This window comes from Vanacampus margaritifer, chromosome 9 (genome assembly GCF_051991255.1).
Source record: "Vanacampus margaritifer isolate UIUO_Vmar chromosome 9, RoL_Vmar_1.0, whole genome shotgun sequence".
In the NCBI taxonomy this organism is placed as follows: Eukaryota; Metazoa; Chordata; class Actinopteri; order Syngnathiformes; family Syngnathidae; genus Vanacampus; species Vanacampus margaritifer.
The window spans coordinates 18958571-18976529 of record NC_135440.1 but is presented as its reverse complement, the minus strand read 5'-3'; the positions used below and the strand labels follow the sequence as shown (position 1 = coordinate 18976529).

At 38.2% G+C, this 17959-nt stretch overlaps 1 protein-coding gene across 1 annotated transcript in view; it reads right to left on the bottom strand.

Annotated features, from left to right (window-relative positions):
- Window positions 1-559: 559 nt before the first annotated feature.
- kcnn3 (potassium intermediate/small conductance calcium-activated channel, subfamily N, member 3) overlaps window positions 560-17959 on the bottom strand; it is a 76897-nt gene continuing 59497 nt past the window's right edge. Inside the window, exons 8-10 of the mRNA XM_077576314.1 lie at window positions 10166-10293; window positions 8328-8397; window positions 560-6589 (exon numbers count right to left, since the gene is read on the bottom strand). Coding sequence (XP_077432440.1) covers window positions 6176-6589; window positions 8328-8397; window positions 10166-10293 — 612 coding nt within the window. The 3' untranslated portion in view covers window positions 560-6175. The remainder of the gene's footprint in view (window positions 6590-8327; window positions 8398-10165; window positions 10294-17959) is intronic.

Genomic DNA, 17959 nt, shown 5'->3' with positions numbered 1-17959 from the left:
TGTTGTAAAAATTAATTGCAACGGTAATATATGAAAAAAGCTTGAAATAGATAAATGTGAGAGAGCGTTTTTATTGATTGATTGATGTTAAATTCTATTTATATTTGTATTTATTTCGACATTTATTTTAAAATGTATTATTATTTTTTTAATCTCATTTTTTATTTATTTTTTTATTTGTACTTATATATACTTGCATTGGTCTGAAAAAAAAAACTTTCCCTAAATGTTACGTAATAAATAATAAAATCATTTATAATAGCTTAATGCTAGAAGCATTGAATAGGTCTTGTTCATGTAAAAGTTGCACAAAAAAGTCTTTTTTTTTCATTTCACAACCACAAATGTTTTAACACTATTTGTTTATATGCAAGTGTTTTCAACATACTGTTCTTTTTTTTCGATTCAGAAAGTTAGCCCTAATCGTCCTTTATAGCCTCCTGGATAAATTCAAATTCTAAATGTCTGAACGTGACAAAACTAAAGACACCAAAGATCCACAAAAAGACGAGAGTGGCCATTAAAGATACGTTCTGCAAATAAACCATAAAAGCAAAGCTAGGTTGATAAATCTGTGGTCTCCCTTTAATCGAAGCAGAACAAAACATATCCAAGCGTGGTGTTTCTTCTGAAAACAATTGAACGCCGGAAATAATGAGAAACGTCAATGGGAATATCACTGCAGGGGATATAAAAACAAAAAAAAACAACAACAACATAAGCACAATTGTTCTCCATTAGTGGAAGTGGGACACAAAATGAGCTAATGTTCCTATGGAGAGAAACAAAAGACAAAAAGAGGACAATTATAGCTGGAGATGAGCAGAGAATTAACTTGCAGAAACTGAATCATTTTCCTTGTTATAGTAAATCTTACCATAATTGGACTATACTGCAGAGCATATACCATAAATGAAAAATGATGCACATATTTCCTCGTATGTCATGAAATTGGCCCTACATAAACCAGGCCACACAGAAACGGGGGCAACTTTTTCATCTTATAGATATATACTTTATTAATTCTCTCTGATAAAATAAAATTACAAAATAATTTCAAGCCCGGACGTTCCTTCAACGCATCGTTAATGTACAGTAGATATAGTTGTCATGACGAATGAGAAGAATACTATCGGAATATTAGATATCAGCTAGGACCCAGTTGAATGGTAGAAAAGACTAAGCAATACAAAGCTAGTCCATTCATTAACAGCAGACTGTACAATTATTTTCAGAGCTGATGCAAGTCAGTTTTCCGGCCACAGGGTGTCACTATAAGACACTTTTCCATATTGTCTCTGTAATGCCGAAAGTAGGCTTGTCTTTTTTTTCTTTTCTTCTTTCCTATGACAAACCCTCCAGTAGACCTTCATCTCTCTTTCTGTGTGTTATTAAGGAATTATTTCCTTCATGGCCATGTATCCTTTATAAGGTTTATTTGTGTTCGTCAGAGTCCACCTTGGGTTGTTTTGAAAGCGGGCGTGACGCGACACGAGGCGAGTCGCGCCCCAAGCCGACACTGCTCAGCACTCTTAACAAGTCCATGCCTGGATTTTCACAGTTATTCCCCTCGGAACAATTTTGTCAAGTTGTCCGCGAATGCCTCCTGCTATGTTTTGACCTGGGTGGCAGCAGCGTTCCCTGCCTTTTTTTATTGGAGTCCTTTTTAGGAGAGAGCACTTTGGTTGGTGAAGTGTGTGTATGCGGTGTGTGTGCGTGTGGAGGTTTTGTGTGACCAAGCAAGCTCAAGCATACATTCATGATAACAGTTTTTTTTTGTGTGTGTGGAGAGAAGTGACAGTACAATAGTTCCCTTCATGATTTGGTACGGGACTGCATCACATTGGGGGAGGGGGAGGGGGCGGGGTCCTCGGTTTACAGTTACGTTGCCACAGCGGTGACGTAACCCGAATTTGTATCAGTTGTGGGCAGCTAAGGTTAGCAAGACATTTGTGTAATATCCAAAGATGGTTGTCTATTTTATTTTATTTTTTCTTTTAGTGTCACATCTTTAAAATGAACAAAGATTTTGTCAGGTATCTTTGTCAGATATGTTCGTATGTTCTAGAATGTAAAGTTGTGTTGACTTATGTTAATAAAAGCATTAAAAAAAAGAAGCTACGTGGACAAAAACAAATTGGAAAAAAAAAAACCGTCTCTGCAGGCCTAAATATGATCAAAAGTACCAACCTACATTTTAAAGCCTTAAATTTGAATATTGTCCAATGAAATTGTATTAAATTATTCCAAACAGCCTATTCTCTTCATCTGGTTGCGTTTCACTTGGCTGCACTGCTCAGCAAGTCAATGTTACAAATTTATTTATTTAATTTTCTCCAATCAGATACAAGCCTCTACAGTATGTCATTGTAACTGCCTTGGGCCATGAACTATATTTGTAATAGTGCTGTAAATAAAACTGAGTTAAAGGAGTTATTATTATTTTTTTTTTTTAACTATTTAAATAAATTAAATTAATCTACAGAGTTAACGCTTTAATGTTGACAGCCCTATAATTCTGAACTGCTCCAGATGATGTATCTGGCACAGTTGCGTTTTTTATTATTATTATTATTATTTTTAAATAGTATTGATATTAATGGTTTCTATTGCAACATGGGATTAGCTGATGGATTATAGTGAAGCCAAAATGACATTAGTCTTGTAGGTCATAGATATAAAACAATCAAATTAAAAGCAGTATAAGTATGATGGGAATGAAGCGTGCCTTCTTGTGCGGTGTGACAATTCTTCTTCTAATTAGTTCACCGCATGCCATACATGTATGGTGGGACTGTCGTAAACCGAGGACCCCCCGTACATAGAGAACATGATGATCACACCTGTTAAGGTTGTTAGTGAAATAGTTTTTATGATAAAAACTTGAGACTCTCTTAGTCCTTAGTCACAATAGCTGTAGAATTATATAAGGTAAGGCAACAAATAGGTCCAATGGAAGCTATAGTCAATCAAACATGGCTCCACTAAAGTGGGTTTCCAATTTTCAGCATGACAATCAAACAAGCCTGAATCGCAGGCTGAGGTGCTTATTGTACAATTTGATGATGATTTATGTTGGTTTCATTTTCCATTTCAATCTGATACATATTGTGTTCACTTTCTATTTCTACTGTACTTTGGAAACAAGTTTTAAGTCATTCAGAGAATGAAAACAATTTTTTTTTTATCCATCATTTAGCAAATCGGTAAGACCACTCTGGATGGATGACATTGTTATATTCCTTTATTGTACTGTGTTCTTAAGCATTTTGTGGGATTTTGCACACAAGCATAATGCACTTTAGGGAGTGGAAAACTAACATTCATTCATTCATCATTAATGTTTGTTTTCAGTGTGTCATGTCTGCCATTAAATAAAATTCAGCACTGACGAGTGGTGGGCATAATCAATCGATTGATTGTTAAGAATTCAGTTTATGGAAATGATTAATCATGTCTTGAAGTCAAAATGGACGACCTGCTGCTGAGTCCTTCTAGTGTGTTGTGGTCTATACAGTGATATCAAGTGCCCATTCATGTTACTTAACTTTATGTACAGCTTCCTACTAAATTATAGTGACAAAACTTGTGAACTTAAGATGCACGAACGGAACATGGCTTTTCTAGTATTGTATCAGGGAAAAGTGTTCATTAAGTGCTCTTTTTCAAAGCTCAATGTCAGCGTTTGCCTCAAAATGTGTCATCAGCGATTGTCAGAGTAAAATGTAAGAAACAATTTTATTGGTCATCAAGCAGGCAAACAATTTCTTATCAACAGGTTCTTTTTTTATTTTTTTTATTTTTAATTCAGGCACATTCAATAAAATGCTGGGTTGTTTTTCCTGACCCACTTGTTAGCTTGCTGTGGATTTCGAACAGATTGAGTTGCTTTTACCCAAGGTTGGGTTCATGATTTTGACCCAGCAAATTGGGCTGAAGAGCATTTTTGTGCATTGAACTTGAAGTAAATTTAATGTAGTATTCTGAGAAAATATTGATGGTGGCTGGATGGCTCAGTGGGTAACCTCACTGACTTTGACCTTACTGTAGAGTTGAAATCACGGTCAGGGTGGGACACGGGTGGGTTGCCTCAGGAAGGGCATCCGGTGTGAAACATGTGCCCAACATATCATGTGAGTGACTTGCTGTGGTAATCCCTGACAATTGTTGCTTCTTCTTAGAAAATGTTGGTGATAAAATTTAGGGATGGGTGAGTACCGATAGGATGTATCAGTATTGGGCCGATATCGGGTATGCGTGGAAACTGCCGATACCAGCCACTGAAACGTAAGGGGAAAAAAAACCTGACGTTGAGTAGTCCTCCTCGACAGTAGTTGGCGCTATAACATTGGCCAATCATCATGTACGTCACATTTTTTTTGGGTGATTGTGTTAAATGAAATTTTATGCATCAAAAGCCTAAGAGGTATTTGATCTCAGTATGTAGGACCAACACTGCCAAAATTAAAAAATAAATACATGACTACATAAATAAATTAATGATTAAAAGTGAAAATAACAATGGATATAAAAAATATAATTCAAAAATTTAATTAAAAAAAATATATAAATTGAAATAATAATACAATTATATATATATATAAAAAAAGAGATTTAAATAAAAATACATTTAAAAATAAATGTCAAAATAATATAAATATATAAATAGAATTAAATATCAATCAATAAATCAAAAAAACACTGTCAAATTTAATTAAAAAATATTATAAATAAATTGTTTTTATTTTCACTTTTAATAATTTTGGCAGTTTTCGTACTCCATAAGTGAGTACTCAAAGAGTGAATACTTGTGTTGGTATCGGTATGAAAAAAGGGTATTGAACATCCCTAATCAAATTAGTATCATTTTAACTAACCTAGGAACCAATTTCTTGGTGGCGTTAACTCATCAGTATGGGTAGTTTTTACCCCATGTTGGATCAAATTCTTACCCCAATTTGCTGGGTCAATTCCTCATACCAATACGTTGGGTTAGGGTATAAATAACCCAGCACTGGGTTACCTATTTAGCCCAACTTGGGTTACTTTGCCCAGCACTTTTAAGAGTGTGTTTATGGTTAATAAAATCTGTTCCTTTTTTGTTTCTCTCAGTAGTTTATGCACAATTTCCGTTGATGTATTTTTGAAGTTGGGGTCTCAACGGTGTTGTAAATATTTATAGAAATCTATCAAATTGTGCCGCGAGCTTAGAAAGAACTTTTGGAACGTTGTATGATGAAGCACAAAGCCATTTAAGCATGAAATGATAGCTGTCATTTATAATCCGCCGCATGTCCTGAATACGCAAACTGAATGTCATCCATATTTGATAAGAGTATGACAACAAATCTCTAGGATGCCTGACTTGGGTTTTTAATTAAAGTCAATGCAGAAATGTGCTTTGAGCAAACTCACACGCATGCGTTGTTAGTGTAATTCAGTGCATTATTAGTGTCACAACTCTGCGTTGGGAATCTGAAAGTCATATAGAAATGTTTACATCGCTTGGCAGTGCTGTGTGCAGATTGACAGTGCATTGACTACTGGCAGTAGAGGCGCTAGTGTTATCTTAAGGGCATTGTGAAAGTGTGTGTGTGTGTGTGTGTGTATGTGTGTGTGCGGTGCATGCCACTATCTTTTTTTTTCCTTTTTAATCAATTCCGGTCATATTGATCTAACCTTCTGTTAAAGGGATGCTCGTTATCACACAATTAGCATTCTGATAGAAAATACATCATAAGGATAAAAAGTCATGGTCATTAATTCCTGATGAAAGGGCACGGAAAGCGGGAGAGAGCGAAAGAGAGAGAGAGAGAAAAAAGAAAGAGAGATAAAGGCTTTTTCTTCTTTTTTTTTCCCCATTCAGAGTTCACATAATTAGTCCTCGTTATTTCTCCTCCTCCTCCTTTTATACTTCCTAGCGCCATTTCTCACCCTCTTGACGTCCTTCCTCTGCCCCCGCACCTTTTAGAGTCTCCGTTCTTGCTAAATTCCTCTCGCCCTATCGCTCTTAAAAGGGAACGTGCCCCCCCCCCCCCCAAAAAAAGTGTCATCACTCAGGCCGGCGCTCCCTATTATTTCTCCCCGTTGTCCCATCTTCATCAATTTGAGAGGCTCATTTGTCAGCGCGCCCACTCTCCGTCTGCTGGGGCCTTTTCCCTGCGTTTGGGCTCTCTCAGCAGGTGGAGGTGTTGCCGTTCGGACTCATTTCCGAGCTCCCCTCTGGGCCGGGCAAAGCGGGCTCTAAGGAGGCCGGTGGGGGGGCGGCGGGAGGAGGAACAACTGGAGTTGATACTGGCGTGGCCGTAGCTGGAGTGGAGGTTAGCGAAGCCGCGGGGGAAAGCGGTAGCACGGCTCCCCCTCCCCCTCCCCCGCCTCCCGCGTCCCTCCCATCCCTGGAGTCTCTCTCCCGGAGGAGGTGCACCAGGGCGGCGTGCTGGGCGCTGAGGGTGGCCGAGAGGTGCGCCGGCAGGGCGTTGAAGCCGGCCGTCAGCTGCTCCACCCGTTGCTCCAGGGACAACATCTGGCGCTCCAGGTCCTCGCTGCGGTCGTTGAGCTCCGACATGAGCTCGTACATGACGCTCTGCATCTAAAGGGCCGGAGATGAGACAGGGGGGTGACTCATGATGTTTATTTATTGACTTTGTCAAGTAGAGGGCGTCGTGAAGGGGAGGATGCTGCATTTTCAAACGTTTGTTGGGTCAATACAAAGTGCCTTTGGCGTCCTCATTAGAATCACTCATTTATTAAAATGCAGCAGGATAATGAAACGGAGCGGACAAACATTTGCATACATATTTTAGCAGTCTATTAAAACGTGTTGCACCCTTAAAACTGCTGGCTTAAGAGTAACACAATATGGATTTAAAAATAACCCAGTAAATGTACCATTTGCTCACTACAATGTGTTTAATAAGTGGTTAAATTATATTAAAAAAAAATTTTTATACATGGTTTTATTGTCCACAATAATAAATAAAACAAGTCAATTGGATCATCTATATTATATTCTATTTTCATGATCATATTGAACATTTTACGTGTCTCTGAAACTGATGTCCACCCTGTCATTAAGACGTTACTTCCCCTTTAAGAAGCCTTGTGATGTTTTCAAGCAGTATTTTGCTTTTCTGCAATGAGACCAAAACGAAACAGGGATCATCCTATTATGTGTGTAACCAGATGTTGTCGATGCCCAATGTGTCACTTGAAAAGAATAATGCCATTGATACATGAAACAAATTTAGATCATCATTCTATTTAATTCCTGAACATGCATAAGGTACTTAACCTATCAAACAAAATAACCCACATGGGAGAATCAGAAGCTAAGCTAAAATAGGCTAGCATGGCTCCAGATCTTCACATCTGCAGACAACATGGTACTTAGCATTGACAATTAACATTTAATGCTAGTATTAGCACGACTGCCTAATTGCTAAGCTAATAGTTAGAGTAGAAAGAAACTAAAATCTAAGCATTAGAAAAATTACAAAAGTTTAACATGTTACCATTAGCAAGGTAGTATTAGCATGACCGGCTGATTGCTAAGCTAATAGTTAGAGTAGCATGAAACTAGAATTTGAGCATTAGAACAATTATAAGAGTTTAACATGTTAGCATTAGCATGGCGGCTGAGTTATTAGCAATGTTACCATTAAGCTAACACTTACAAATATTAAGCATTTTATATTTACTAGACTGGTTAAAAATTGCCATTTGAGAAAGAAGCGCTGTTGGGCACCGCCTCAGACACCACTGCCGCGATACAACGGATTTCACTAGCTGCAAAGCTAATAGAGACCACCCTTCCACTCTCTGCCATTGTCAGTGGGCCTTGGGGGAGGTCTAATCTTGTTACTAAGCGTGCAAAGAACAATATTGTGTTGTGTTTGAATGTAACGACGAGAGACGCTGGAAGGGGTTTTGAAGGAGCAGACGTTAAAATAGGCCGCCTGAGAGGAGTGAGTAAAAAAAAATGTCCGAGAGGGAATGGATGCAGGAATAAAGAGGAGGCTTGAGGGAAGTCTCTGGAACATTGTGAGAACACGGAGAATGAAAGGAAGGACTACACACACACACACGCACACACGCACTTTTGTCAGATCACACGCTCACTCAGACACCCACACGGTCACAGAATCAAAAAGAAAAACACTCCTCTCTTTTCTCCTCACATTCCCACTCAGTCATCCCTGCTTCATAACACTCGTTCCGGTTGCCAAGGAGAGACAAACAGGCAGGTCGTCATGGCGACGGCACAAATTGCACTGAAGGAAATGTTTGAAATGAGTTCATTAACCGAGGCTTTGTGGTACGCGACTCACCTTCGAAAGGTCCACCAGAGTGTTGGCCTGGTCGCTCAGCTTCCTCTGCTCCATTTTCACACTGCGTAATCTACACACACACACACACACACACACATACACACTAGCTAGAGCCGTACAAAGTTGCATCTCAGTGAGTACACAGTGGTCAGTTAATCCCCGGCGGGCCGTGTGACAACAACACTGGCACGGTCACCTTGTCCCGCTTCACCTTTTGCCGCTAGCTGCGTCTGGATGCGTGAGTGTGCAAACATTCAGGCACATTGTGTGCTCTCCCTCTACGGCGGCATTGTAAATCGGAGGACAAAATATTTTAGCTCTGTCGGAACTGAGAGCTCTGGAGGAATAAATAAAAGCGTCATTTAATATGACGAGACCTTGGGCATAATGAGGCCTTTGGGGAAATAAACGAAGGGGAATACAATTACTTATTATTTATAATCTTGCCAGGCAATTATAAATAGGAGTGGTGGAGTTCTGGGAACACAGTGCAATACTAGAAAGTTCTGATTGTCATTTTGAAAAATAAATCAGATGGTCTTTATAATCAAGTGCTGGCTGATTATATGTCCCTGCACTTTTAAATCGTCATAGTTTGGAAGAAATCCACCATTAGAAATGCTGTTTTAGTTTGGATATAAAAAGTCTACACACCCCTGCTAGATGCTAGATTTTTGTGGTGTAAAAAAAATAGAACAAGATAAATCATTTTAAAGCTGGGGAGGCCATGTAAAGGGAGTAGAACTGTGATGCTAACATGCTAACTGCTAGGTTAGGGTGTAAAATAAATGAAACTAAAAATGGCTATTTCATAGTAATCAATTAATTCTGGAGTTAGTTTTTCATATTCTATTATGCAAATCGATATGAAGAGTTACCAGGCTAGGCTGCAAAATGGGGTCCGATAACAATGTATTTGTCCTAAGACTTGGTGAAGCAGCATGTGGCTTCAAGTTGATTTTAAATGCCTCGTTCCAAATAACTGTAAATATTTGTATTATTATTAATTATTATCCGCAGACATCTACTGTTATTGCTATATAGTTTGCGTTAAGAAAACCTTTGTACTGCATTCTTTGTGCTCACGATACTGTGTTAAAACACATTATATCGTAAAGAATAAAAAAGAGCTCATATTGGAAAAGCACAATATTTAGTGTTTTTGTAAGCTTGGCTAGTCATTTAAAAAAATGTCTCATCTATACAATTCTAATGAGCTGAGGTCATAATTATACATATAGTTCAAATATTACAGGTAAGTAATAAAGTTAATCTGCGTTAATACATGATTTTTTTTGTGATTAATTAATTAGTTAACTTTGACAACACTAATCATTACCAAAATAACCGTGATTAATATTTTCTTCATAATCGAGCAACCCTAGTACAAAATATAAACTACAGTCTCTTGCCCTGCCTTATCCCAACCATGTGGATTTTGGTCTGTTTTACTGCCTCTTCTCTCCCTTTCCCCCCTCCTCCTCCTAGCTCTTGTATTGGATCTCATGCATTCTTGTAGCCTTTTGTTTTGGATTTACTAAAAGATAACCAGCCATTGATGAAATGCTTGTAGTCCAACAGTGAACTATATGCGCTTTTATTCTAATCAGTACATTAGTTATGATGATCAAAGTGTTTGTAAAAGAAAGATGCATGTCGATTAGCCACAACTGTATTTGACTGGATGAACATTTGGCTGATGATGATTCATTGAAGTCGTGGGTGGATGCAACTGATTTCAAAGGTAGCGTCAGCGTGCGCACGTGTGTGTGTGTGTGTGTGTGTGTGTGTGCGCGCGCGTGTATCCGTGGGTGTGTGTTAGTTGTGAGTGCTCTCACTGGTGAATTGCCTGCAGGAACTTCCGCTGGTGTTTGCGGACTCTGGAGTGGTCGATCTTCTTCATCAGCTTGGTGTGCTTGTAGATGAGCCAGGTCTCCCTCAGCACGTTGGCCGCCGCGTTCTTGATCTGCTCCCAGGCGACGTACACGAAAAAACACACATCGTTAGCAACAGGTGAGCCTTGCAACCTGTTTGTCCGCCATTTGCAAAAAAAACCAAAAAAAAACACTTGAGCGTGCTTCTTTTTCTTAAAGGATGCCCTCATTGTCAGTATGTATTAGACACACACACATACACACACACTTTGCCTGCCAAAGCTTTTCAAGCACACATAAACAGCCGGTTCCTTAGGGACTAAGCGGAGTCTCTCCCTCGCACGCTGTGCCACAATATATCTTAGAGCAGCTCAAATGGGCTGCATCAACATGGCTGGCTGCATGTAATCCGGCGCGGTGGTTTATTAAAAAACAATCGTCTCACATTGTATGACAACTGAGAGAAAAAATAGTCGGGGCTGATACAGTGCCAGTGTGGAATAATTCCACACAGCAGCCAGTTCAGTGATGGTTATTTCTTCCTATTAGCTGGCTTGGCTGGGAAATGCAATTATTTTATACAATCAGGGTGGGAGATTGCTACCATAAACACAAACAAACCTGCCATGATTCTGTAATTGGAAGAATAGAGATCATACTTTTTTTGTGGTCTTAAACTAGCTACGTTTTTTCTTGGTAACATTTCCACCTTTCCACCAATCAAAACACTGACATTTCAAAAGTCAAATACTTTATTTTAATATGTTCTATGCACCCCACTAGTGAAGAATTATTTTTGCCACTCATTGTCGACTGAAAATGACATCAAAGTGTCTAAGAGGTCAGCTTGGGAATGTCACATGAGCAAACACAGAAAACGGGCCGTGATTGGCCGTTAGCTGAGTATTTAACTCATTTGCTCCCAAAAACGTACAAATACGTTCTATTTTAAATGTTTTAAGTGTCAAAACAAAATTTTATGCTAGCATACAGAAGGCCTCTCAACTGCAAAGAACGGTTGAAGAAATGGTAGTTATTACAAAAACGGCCAGCGGGTGGCAGTAGAGTAAAAGAGATCAACCAGAGCCATGTTGAAAAAAAAGCTCATTTACCCACAGTTCTAAACAGATTTGTGAAAAATGATGAAACTTAGCTATATTCTAATGCTAATTGCTGCAAAACGGAAACAGATAGAAGTATACTTTCATGCTGATGACCTTGCACATGACGTCACATCCGCAGACAGAGGGTGATAAATTCGAACCCGAATCCTGTCTTAGAACTATTGGCAGGAGTTCCCATTATGAACAGCTAAGGTGTTAATCTACTAATTAAAAAATGTTTCAGTCATGAATGATTAAATAAAAAGGATATTGTAAAGATGTTTTGGGGCAAATTGTTACAAACTGCAGCAACTGCTGTTTTCCTAAAATGGAACCCAGGTGCAGCAGATACAAAGAAAACAACAGAGGCCCCAAACTTGAACCCTGTGGAACACCATCTGTTCTGTTATACATGCAAACTAATATTGCACATATTTTGCCAACCTTTTTTTTTTGTTTTTTTTTTTTGTATGAAAAGGGTTACAATGACCTCCACCAAACCCCTGAGACTGTCTCACTGACCCCCTGCGGTTCCATAGAGTCCAACTTAAGAACCACTATATCTATGAATGTACAACATGTCTCACACATGGATGACGATTATGACGATTTTAAACGAAAGGCTGCGGGATTACACCAAAATCAAAATGGCGAACAGCGTGGCAGGGAGAAGTGACGTTCGAGAAGGCGGGAATGTATAAGGACATAAATTGAATGAGAGACTTCAAAGAGATGCTGAGCCCTGAACAAAGGGCAATTATAGCCCCCCGTCTGAGGAGCACAAAAGACCCGGGCAGCTTGGCTAATCAGCACCCATCCAACTGCAGTCAAGCCCGACACGCACACACGGACACACATGGACTTACGCAATACTGCCCTAATGCGTGTACTTTTCAATGACACATAGGAAGTTAAGATGGCAAACCGCAAAAGAGCCGAGTGGCCTCATCAAGAGTTCAACTTTTAAGCCTTTTTCCCTCCCACAAAATTGGTTTATTAGATTTCTAACAGAAAACCCACCCTCAATTTTATTATGCTGTATTGTGTAATTGGATTAGACCCAAAATCCAGCATAGCAGGATATTGCTTGCATTGTGTGCACATTTCATAGCGTTTTCTTTATTGCTTCCAGATTTTAGTCTTTACGTGATTCCCATGTAATCTGCCCAGGGCCCAGCTGCAGTACATACAGAACTTCTCTAATGATCATTAGGAGGTGGATAATCAGAAGCATGATGACATCAAGCGTCAGCGTCTGGTTTGACATATACAAAAAAATTCCTTCCTACCATCATCTTACACAAAAAGTGGTGTCCCTCTTCTCATTTTACCTTAAAAGGTAGAGCATTGCTGGGTTGACAATTTCATGTTGGAATACAGAACAGAGACCCTGGAAAGATGCTGACGTTTTACAGGTAGTGTAAAAACGGCTGTTGAGAGGCACAATCATAGCATGTTGTCAAGGGCAACCGCATCTTTATAGTATGTTCCCTACCTACATCAAGGATATTTGGTTTTAATCAGCATTCATTTATGAGCAAGTAATCTTGACAAATTTGAATATTGACCTGAATTTCGGTGATGGAGGAACGGTGCCAACGGTGTTCCTATTGAATTTTGGTGGGAATCCACAAAAAATATACAAGGGAATACTCATTGTTATTGTCCAGGTCCAGAAAGTACAAACCCTGCCACGATTTGGCTTTAGCCCCAGGTGCTAGCTAGCTATCTCCATTGGTGCTCATTTACCTGCTAGAGAGCTAGCTAGCTAGCTAGCTAGAAACCCTGCCACAGTTTGGCTTTAGGCCAGGTGCTAGCTAGCTATCTCCATTGGTGCTCATTTACCTGTGAAAGAGGAATAAAATTATTTTTGTCCTCTTTGCGTGTTCCAAAAATGAAGATAGATTTAATTTAAGAAAAATACACCTTTGCAAAAATGATTTTTAATCAGTCAGAGATCTCTGGACAGATAACAATCTCTAATTCATCACTTAAACAGGTGGGATTCAGAGCGTCAAATGTAGTTCTTCCGCATGTACAATGGTTTCTTATAGTTAAAAGACCTCCTCTCTTTCATTTGTAGACAAAACATACTCTCTAGTACTTTTCCGCGAGCGATGGCGAAAACAGAGTCAGGTGTGGGTGTTCAAAACAGATTCTGTTCTCAAGGACCAAATGTGTTTTCGCACAAAACGCTGAGAAGGAACCTTTTTAGACTAAATAGTATGTCCCAGTTTAAGGTCAGATTACACCGAAATCAACACCACTTGCTCTGCACAGGACACAAAACATTTCGACAAGGTTAATATAAAGAATTAAAATGTTAATAATGTGTAACAATGGTTAATAAAATAAGTATTAAAAATGTTATAATATCTATCACCTGCTAGAGAGCTAGCTAGCTAGCTAGAAACCCTGCCACAGTTTGGCTTTAGGCCAGGTGCTAGCTAGCTCCATTGGTGCTTGTTGACCTGCTAGAAAGCTATCTAGCTAGGCACAATTTGGCTTTAGCCCCAGGTGCTAGCTAGCTAGCTTGACAATAGAGAGCTATCTAGCTAGCTAGCTAGCATCAAAATGTTTTGTTTTGTTTGTTTGTTCATTGAACATATAAACCAGCAACAGAAATACTGCAATTAAAATAAAAAGATTTTAAAAGAAAAGTTGCTAAAATTGATTTCAGCATATCAACAATAAATGTTCTCTGATTTCTATAGTCCTTCATGAAAGAAGATTATGTTCTGTGTTTAATTAAAATAAGACATTTGCAAACATCCGTTTTTTACTTTGGAAAACAATGATCGAACCAGTTATATAGTACAACATCAATTCCCTTTTTTTTTTAATTACTTATATGTATACTAAAATAAAAAACAGTGACTAATCAGGGGGGGAAATGCTTTTATGATACACTTCAATGCAAAATTAAAATGAATCAGATTAGTTGATTAATCAACTAAATATTCGATTGGTTAATCGATTCTAAAACTACTTGATAGTGACAGCACTACTCAGTTCGACCTTTAGTTTTATCATATAATAGTGTTAGCAGGTTCCAATGTAGTATTGAGATTATAGATTGTAGGACAGTAATTGGGTTTCCAGGTGACAAATCTTTAGAAGTTGACCTTTAAACTTATCTTGTTAATTCTGTTTATCATTGCCTGTTCCGTTTTTTTTTTTTTTTTTTTTTTTTAATCAAGAGAAGGCCTCTGAAGAACGTCCTCGCGTATTAACATGTTCATTAGTCATTAATGTGCCTCACCCTGTTGTATCAGGTGAGTCATTGTTTCAAGTCAAATGAGGAGTGATGAGGTCTGTAAGAACATCTCACTATCAAATTCAATCAGAAACGCTCTCAGTGGCTCATTTTCCTTACAAGTGCAACAATCCTCATGATTAATGTACAAATGTAATATTAAGACGTGTTTGTCTCATGCTCTTCAGCATGCGAATTCCAGCCGGTTGTAATCAGCCTAATACACTGTCGCCTGCAACCGCTTCCTTTTTTCAATTCCCCAAAGGGACTAAAGCAGCTTTAACTCCATTGATAAAGTTCAATTAGTAAGATTGCAGCTACAGTGGTTATAAAAAGTCTACACACCCTTGCTCAAACACCACGTTTGTGAAAAAAAGAGACTACTGAATTTTTTTTTTTGCTCTTCACGAGTGAGGAGTAAAAATCAACGATTGAGATAATGTGTGTTCAAAATGAACCAATCCCATTCAAACTCATGTTAGTCTCATGAGTCTGTATACCTGCCGCCATTCAAAGTGCCTTTGATGAACCGTGCAGGTTTTTCTTGACATTTTTGAAGTCACATCTGCACAAGCATGAGTCAAAGTCCACAGAGAGCTTCTATAGCATCACAGGGATCTCCTTGTTCAAAGGAATCAGTCCGGAGAAGGGTAAAAAAAAAAAATTATAATTTTTTTCCAAGGTGTTAAATGTAGTATAGAACACAATGAAGACAGTCGTCATCATCAATTGGGGGAAATATGGCTTGACAGTGACATAACCAACAACAGCACATTTCTACAACTGATTAAACAAGAAAAAGAATAGCATCAATTAAGGAGCTGCAGAAATGTTCTTATTATATCTTCTTATTATAATTTTTTTTAAATTTTACAGTTGCTTATTTATATTTCCGATTTATTCAGAATTATGAGATTAAAGTCAGAATCCTGCCAAACTTTTTTCTTTCTCTCTTTACTGGCCCTAATCCTCTTTTGTATGAAATTAATACTAGAAAAAAAAAATATATATATATTTTTTAAATATATCACATAAAAATGGCATTTGAACAGGGGTGTGCTCGTTTTTTTAAATTTATTGTATATATACAGTATATCCACTTTTTTTTAAATTTTTTTTCTTTGATTTCCAGGAGAGCTCAGTATTGTTCATTCGATTTGACATCATCATTGCTCTCCTTTTTTTAAAAAACAAATACATTAAAAAAAATTTAATAAAAATGTTTTTTTTTTTAATATATATACATATATATACATATACACACACACATATATATATTGTATGTGGGTGAGCATGTGCATGTGCGTGCGTGCGTGCGTGCATGTGTGCGTGTGTGTATTCATCAGTTCACCTAAAGCCCATTAAAAAAAAAATCCCATACTAATAATATAATATAATAAGAAATTGCCAAATGCAGAAACATCAATGTAAGTTATCACGATGTAGTGGCTCTCGCTAACAGACAGAATTAAGTAACCAGAATTAGGTTGAAAAGTATATCCACTTTAAATGGAGTCCGGAAAGTAAACAGAAGCTAAGCAGCGATAGCAGCAGCATATGGTTTGTCGGTGGGGGAGCCGTGTTGGTGCCATCTGGGTCAAAGATGTGTTCCCGTTGCATTTTGCGCATGGCACGCCTTATGTCAGGTACACGGGAAACGTGTTACAACAGTGGTTGCCATATTGTGAGGGATTTACCAATCGCTCACCACTACCACTGTGGCTGCCCCTTTCTGCCTTAATGACCTCTGTGTGTGTATGTGGGGAATTGGTGATTAGGTGGAGAGGACAAAAACATAAACAAAGAGAGTGGTCACCGTGGCGACAAGTGGCCACCTTGTTCCTCCGTGTGCTGACTGGACGAGTGGAGATTTTTCAGGTCTGACCTTTCCGGCCACAGTGACGGCAAAGAGGTCAATCTTGATGTCCAGTTATTAAAAAATAAAAAATAAAATAAAAAAAAGTGTCTCGGTGGGTTTAGGTAATTTTAATGGGGGGAGGGGGAGGGGGAGGTCACAGCCTGCTTGGTCGGAATATTTCTGGAACATAAATCGGCAAGCTAATTGAGGAAGGAAATTGAAAATACTCCAATGGTAGTTATATTCTGAAAGAAATGATATTTAAATTTGTTTTTACCTTGTTTTTTCTTAAATTTTTTTTTTTTTTTAGGGCTGTGCAATTAATCCAAATTCAATTACAATTTCAATTATTACACTCCACAATTGCAAAATCAGCATAATCGTAAAGAAAAGATTATTAATACAAATTTTTGAGTTGTTTAACCCCTGGGCGTTATTTTATTTTGAAATGGCTTGGTCAGAACCAACAAAAAGCCAAAAAAATGGTCAAATAACGCCCAGGGGTTAAATTATTATTTTTTTACTTTTTTAAATTTTAAAAATAACAATTTTAATAAATTTTGTTTCATCCAAAGGGAACAAAGAATTTTATTTCTCGTAATATTTTTTTTTACGTACCAAAAAATAAATGTCCATTCTAATTGTGATTTCAATTATTACCAAAATAATCATTATTAATATTTTCTTCATAATTGAGCAGCCCAATTTTTTATGCAAAAAAAATAAGGAACAATTTTTTACTCTTCTGTGCATGCAACAATATTGCAGCTCTGCTTATCTTTTGGCATTGACATGATAGTGATTACATTTAGTTCACTTATCTTGTGGAAAAAAAAGAAAATGGCCGCTCTAAACTTAGATTGCTGCCAAGTTATGGTTGGCCAGCTTGTTTACCGACATTATCTGACGTAGCGCGCTTTGAAAAAAAAAAAAACTTGGTTGCCTAATTTCACACTTGAATGGTGGGCCGGCACTCCCGAGACATCATATGTGCATACAGGCAATTAAAAAGTCAGCTTTCCATAACGTCTATTTAAATGATCAGCACCTCCAGGGCTCGAGGTGTTCGGCCTTGGCGGCCAGCTTGGCTCAATTGAGTGCTCTTGTATTCTTTTGGAGTGGAAGTGAGCTGGCACCTCTGGGGAATGGGCTGTTCCCATTTGGCTAATGGCGCAAACAGTGAGCGATATTGCAGCATATTCTCTTTGGCGAGACGACTCGCTCTAAAAGTAATGAATTAGCCGACGCTGCAGACTGGCGGCCAATTCCGAGTACAAATTTTGCTCAACAAGATGTCATAAAAAATAATAATAAAAAAAAAAAGGAACATTATGACTTCATGAAGCCATTTTTTTAAAGCAGACAATTGCGTCTCGCTCAAGTGATCATGGTGCTTTTAATTGAGATTGTGGAGGAAACTGCACTCATTTAGCAACTGCGAGAAGTTTTCCACCATCAACAGTGAATGTTCTGTTAGCAAGTATAATGACTTGTAGCGTAGCGCCTGCAGCCGCTTAGCTCAAACCTTTGATGCTAGTCCC